Source organism: Rutidosis leptorrhynchoides, chromosome 7 (assembly GCF_046630445.1).
Source record: "Rutidosis leptorrhynchoides isolate AG116_Rl617_1_P2 chromosome 7, CSIRO_AGI_Rlap_v1, whole genome shotgun sequence".
NCBI classification, from domain to species: Eukaryota; Viridiplantae; Streptophyta; class Magnoliopsida; order Asterales; family Asteraceae; genus Rutidosis; species Rutidosis leptorrhynchoides.
The window spans coordinates 327,221,336-327,227,301 of record NC_092339.1 but is presented as its reverse complement, the minus strand read 5'-3'; the positions used below and the strand labels follow the sequence as shown (position 1 = coordinate 327,227,301).

At 36.6% G+C, this 5,966-nt stretch overlaps 1 protein-coding gene across 1 annotated transcript; it reads left to right on the top strand.

Annotated features, from left to right (window-relative positions):
• Positions 1-319: 319 nt before the first annotated feature.
• LOC139860279 (uncharacterized) lies at positions 320-3,430 on the top strand. The gene is made up of 6 exons (XM_071849048.1): positions 320-695; positions 851-1,555; positions 1,778-1,971; positions 2,152-2,227; positions 2,462-2,906; positions 3,382-3,430. The coding sequence occupies exons 1-6, from the start codon at positions 320-322 to the stop codon at positions 3,428-3,430; spliced, it is 1,845 nt and encodes a 614-aa protein (XP_071705149.1).
• Positions 3,431-5,966: the final 2,536 nt, after the last annotated feature.

Here is a 5,966-nt window from a genome sequence, read left to right as displayed (position 1 = left end):
GAGATTATAGAATATCTCTTTTATATCTAGCATTTAATGTTTCTTAGGTATAGTTGGTTTGCATTTATTATGCATTTAATATTTCTCTTGTATTTAAAGAGGTAGTATGTAACATTTGAAAATAAGGAAAACCATTTACAATACACTTCAAGTTTGTACATTTTTTGTTCATATTTTGTTTACTAAACTTCTATTCTAGCAAGTTATTAATTATTTTATGGTATCAGAGCTTGGTTATAAACTTGATTATAAGTTTAGTCATAAGTTAAACTTTGTGTGCAATTACTCAAAGTGTAAACTAGTTTCTTGCTAATCATAAATGGAAGTCTCAAATGTAAACAATGGAGGTATGTTCAATGGTATGGAAAGACTTGTAGGCAACAACTACAAGTATTGGAAGATGTGTATGGAAGCTTATCTCCAAGGTCAAGACCTATGGGAACTTGTGGCTGGAAGCGATGCCATAATTCCCGTAGAAACTCTTGAGCAAGGCGAGTCACGAAGAAAATGGAAGATTAAGTGTGGGAAGGCTCTCTTTGCGTTGAGGACATCAATTAGCAAAGAGTTCATAGAACACGTTCGTGATCTTAACTCGCCAAAGGAGGTTTGGGATACTCTTGAGAAACTCTTTACCAAGAAGAATACCGCACGGTTGCAATTCCTGGAAAATGAGTTAGCAATCTCAAGACAAGAAGGTATGTCAGTTTCTGAATATTTCTTACGGGTGAAAACTCTTTGTTTTGAAATTTCAGAGATTGATACAAATGAGAAAATTAGTGAATCTCGGTTGCGAAGATATTTAATTCGTGGTTTGAAGAAAGAGTATGTTCCATTCATAACCTCTATACAGGGTGGTCTACTCAACCTTCGGTTGAAGAATTAGAGAATTTGCTCTCTAATCAAGAAGCTTTAGCCAAGCAAATGGTTAAAGGATTTGAAAATGATGCGGTATTGTTTTCAAAAGGGAAGAACTTCAAGAAAGGTTCTTCTAGCAAAGAAAAAGAAGAAGAGCAAACTAGTTACAAAAGTAACTATGAAAAGAAACCTCCTACATGTTACAAGTGTGGGAAGGTTGGTCACATCAAGAAATATTGTCGTTCTAAAGTCACAAAAGCAAACGTGGCTTGTTCAAGCAACGATGATGATGAAGTCAAATGGGAGCAATGTTTTACCGTTGATACGGTTGTTAAGAAGAATCAATGGATTATTGATTCGGGTTGCTCTAATCATGTGACCGGTAATGGAACTCTTCTTCATGACGTTAGAGATCACAATCAAAATCGAGTTGTAATCACGGCCGAGAACTCAACTCATCCGGTTAAAAAGGAAGGTAATGCTATTATTGATGTTAATAATAATACTTTTGCTTTGGAAGATGTTTATCTTATTCCTGAATTGACCAAGAATCTAGTTTCAGTACCTCAAATTACCGAATCTGGAAAATATGTTCTTTTTGGTCCAACGGATGTGAAGGTCCTTGAGAATGTCAAGGAGATTGTGGGTGATGTTCTTTTCACGGGAGAAAAGAAAGGTTCTTTGTTTGTGTTGTTCGCAGGTGAGGCTTATGTGAAGAAAACAAGTCAAACCGACAACGGAGCTATTTGGCATGCTAGACTAGGCCATGTGGGATATCAAATGTTGCAAAAGATATTCTCACATAAACTAGTTGATGGAATTCCTCAATTAAAGAATGTTCGTGAGGAAGTAATATGCCAAGGATGTCAATATGGAAAGTCACACCGACTTCCATATAAGAAGTCAACAAATCGAAAACAAGGTTTGCTTGACTTGATTCATACGGACTTGATGGGGCCAACAAAAACACCAAGTTATGGCGGTCATTGCTATGTCATGGTGTTAATTGATGACTATTCTCGGTTTACTTGGGTGAAATTTCTAAAGGAGGAAAGTGAAGCCTTATCAAAGTTCATAGAGTTCAAAGAAGCGGTAGAATCAGAATTTGGGAGAAAGGTAAAAGCTCTTAGGAGTGATAATGGTGGAGAATTCATGTCAAATGATTTCTTTACTTATTGTAAAACAAATGGTATTTCTCGCCAAATGACTTGTCCGGATACTCCATAACAAAATGGGGTTTCAGAAAGAAAGATTGCTTACCTTGTTTCAATATGCTTATCTTGGTTACATAACAAGGGGCTGCCTAGGGAGCTATGGGCGGAAGCACTTCAATGTGCTTGTCATGTGTCTAATCGGTTACCATCTCGGCCAGGTACACAAAAATCATCTTTTGAGCTAGCTTATGGTGAAAAGCCTAATGTAAGCTATTTTAGGATGTTTGGTTCTATTTGTTATGTTCATGTTCCAAAATCTAACCGAACCAAACTTGACCCAAAAGCTCGAAAGTGTATTTTTATTGGTTATGATTCTCACAGAAAAGGTTGGAGGTGTATGGATCAAGAAACAAAGAAGGTTACCACTTCAAGAGATGTGGTATTTGATGAAGTGTCTTCTCAATTTTCTGAATCAAGCAAAAATGGTGAAGAAAATAGAGATTATAAATTTATGTTTCCTAGCTTCGACACTCAAGAAGAAAGTGAGAATGATGGTGTTTCTCAAAATCAAGAAGAGACGCCTATTGAAGAAGTACCAACTCAAGTTAGAAGGTCAACAAAAGAAAAAAGACAACCAAAACATCTAAGTGACTATGAGGTGAACACAGTCACAACTTGTTTCTTTTCAGGTGGCTTAACTGAAGAACCAACATGTTATGAAGAAGCTAAAGATTCTCCGGATTGGAGAAAAGCAATGCAAGAGGAGATTGATGCATTGGAAAAGAATGAAACTTGGGAGCTTGTCAAGAAACCTGAAGCATGTAAACCAGTTACTTGCAAATGGGTCTACCGTTTGAAGAAGAACTCGAAAGGAACCATTAATAAGTTTAAGGCTCGGTTGGTGGCTCGTGGCTTTTGTCAAAGTTATGGGCTTGATTATGAGGAAACTTTTAGCCCCGTGGCTAAAATGGTAACGGTGAGAACAATAATCTCATTAGCGGCTTACAAAGGGTGGAAATTGTGGCAACTTGATGTGAAGAATGCTTTTCTATATGGAGAGCTTGATCGTGAGGTGTTCATGGAACAACCTATTGGGTTCATTTCAAATCAATTTCCAGAATATGTGTGCCGGTTGAAGAAAGCTCTTTATGGCTGGAAACAAGCTCCGAGAGCTTGGTACGGTAAGGTTGCACAATACCTTGTCTTTTGTGGTTTTAAGATTTCTGATGCGGATTCTAGTTTGTTTGTAAAGAAAGAACCAGGTTTCCATGTTTTGGTATTATTATATGTTGATGACATGATTATCATTGGAGGAAACGAGTCAGAAATCTCTCGTTTAAGTGATGATCTTTCGGTTCGTTTTGAAATGAAGAATCTGGGGGAGATTGGATGTTTTCTTGGATTGGAAGTCGATAAATTAGAAAACGGGTACTTTATCTCTCAAAGGGGTTATGCAAGAAGTCTCTTGGAACGTTTCAACATGGGGGAGTCAAAGCCTATGACTACTCCAATTGAACCAAACCTCAAAATGAAGAAAGATCAAGGAAAAGAGCTCAAGGATGTGAAGTTGTTCCGACAAATGGTTGGGAGTTTGATCTATCTAACCATCACAAGGCCGGAAATTTCTTACTCGGCTGGCATTGTTTCTCAATTTATGCAATGTCCAACTAATGTTCATCTTGATGCAGCAAAAAGGATCCTTCGTTATGTGAAAGGATCAATGGGTCACGGTTTGTGGTATAAGAAGTGTGATGATGTTTTGTTAAATGGTTTCGTGGATGCAGATTGGATGGGAGACGCAAATGATCGCCATTCAACTTCGGGTTACTGTTTTAACATGGGTTCCGCGGTTATTTCATGGTGTAGCAGGAAGCAAGATGTTGTTGCTTTGTCTAGCATGGAAGCAGAATACATAGCTGCAACAATGGCGGCTCAAGAATGTATTTGGTTAAGAAGATTGATTGGTGACATACTTGAAAAAGTAGATTATGTTGTCAAATTGAAATGTGACAACGAAAGTGCAATCAAGCTTGATTCGAATCCCGTGTTTCATGCGCGTACTAAGCATATAGAAATGAGATATCATTTTATTCGTGAAAAGGTTCTTAGCGGGGAAATCGAGCTAGCAAACGTAAGGACAAATGCTCAAGTAGCCGACATCTTTACTAAAGCTCTAATGAAAACCAAGTTCATGGAATTTCGAGAAACGTTGGGGATTATTGATCGAGAGTTTGCACTAAGGGGGAGTGTTAAAATATTATTGCAATCTAATTAAATGGATTCTATTGTTACAAGATATATCTTGTAGAGATTTTTGCATATCTCTAAGATATCTTGCATTTAATATAGAGATTTTGCATATCTCTAAGATATCTTGCATTTAATATAGAGATTATAGAATATCTCTTTTATATCTAGCATTTAATGTTTCTTAGGTATAGTTGGTTTGCATTTATTATGCATTTAATATTTCTCTTGTATTTAAAGAGGTAGTATGTAACATTTGAAAATAAGGAAAACCATTTACAATACACTTCAAGTTTGTACATTCTTTGTTCATATTTTGTTTATTAAACTTCTATTCTAGCAAGTTATTAATTATTTTAACACCGACTTAACTCTATCCAGCGACAGAGTCTTCATTCTTGCGAAAGTCTCTGACTTTTGTGTGAATGACTAGTCAATTTAACTTTTGGATTTAACTTTAACAATCTCGTTGCCTATACAATTAACGATTATATGAACATGTATTAAACACAATCATTCAAGTAACGTAAACAAAAATGTCCAAAAGTCCATTGTCCATTTACAATAATTGTTCTGAACCATATGACTGAAATAAACGTACAGATTTGATACGAACTATGGACTTACAAATATGCACTTTACAAATATGCACTAACATATTTTGACTCATTTACCTTCAATGGGTCGATTTGAGTTGCTTTTTAAACTGGTCATATTAAATTTAGCTAACAGGGGAATTCGTTGCAAGTCTTGTGATATCTATATTTTTATTACCTACTACAACCTTCAAAAGCGTTTTTTTATTAGACCTAAAGTGTGATTGTAATATGTTGTTTTTTGTAGTCGTAGCTATCACACTACAGACTTTTTTACACACAGAAAAAGATCTAAAATGTGTTAAGTAAACCTCAGGACCTGTTTCTGCCTGTACAAATTTGTGACCCATCTTAACGGAACCTGTTAGCCAACCCACCCATCTTGCCACTTTTAAAAAGACTATTCTGAAATTTTGAGAAGATAACAAGTTCAACACCTCAAAGTGTTCATCCATTTGAACCTCATCTCCTTCCACAATCCTCGCCACCGAAGCCAAGTCACCATCAACTATTCTCATGATACTGAGTACCGATAAGGTCAGCTAGCAATGTAGCCGAAGAAGCGATTGTTGCACGCAAACACGAAAATGAGAAAATGGACTAAAAAGACATTAGGAAGACAAAGGTTAGATATTGTTGATGTGGAAGATCTGTTTGCATGTTCATTCAAGAATCCTGTAGCGATAATGACACCAGCAGCAAAGGCTTCAGTGGCTAAAAAGAAACTGGAGTCTGATCTCAGAAGTCGCCATTTCTTGGCAACTAATGACAGGTTTACTGAAATAATTCTAACAGATGGATTTTAGGAATGTTTACAAACTTGAAATTCCGGCAGCATTCTCATACCGATATGTTTCTACGTTAAGAGAGTCACTGCAATGTTAGAAAACGGGTAATAAACAGGAAATATGGATTAAAAGTAGTTAATGACAGTTAATCATGAAGGGAGACAACCCTGTAGTTTTGGCGGGAAAAAACGGTTGACAAAAGTCACACCTTTTGGCGGGAAAAGCTGTTGGAAGGCACCTTTTCCGCGACAATCGCTAGCCAACTCTTACGGGCGTGTACTCCACACTCTTCGAACCCGTTACTAAATATAACTAGCTAACTCTTA

Excerpts from the sequence above, each read along its gene's own strand:
- LOC139860279 (XM_071849048.1), top strand. The coding sequence starts at position 320 with ATGGAAGTCTCAAATGTAAACAATGGAGGTATGTTCAATGGTATGGAA. Across the intron at positions 1,972-2,151 it reads AATCAGAATTTGGGAGAAAG|GGGCTGCCTAGGGAGCTATG; the intron begins GTAAAAGCTCTT and ends TTACATAACAAG. Across the intron at positions 2,228-2,461 it reads TCGGTTACCATCTCGGCCAG|TGTCTTCTCAATTTTCTGAA; the intron begins GTACACAAAAAT and ends TATTTGATGAAG.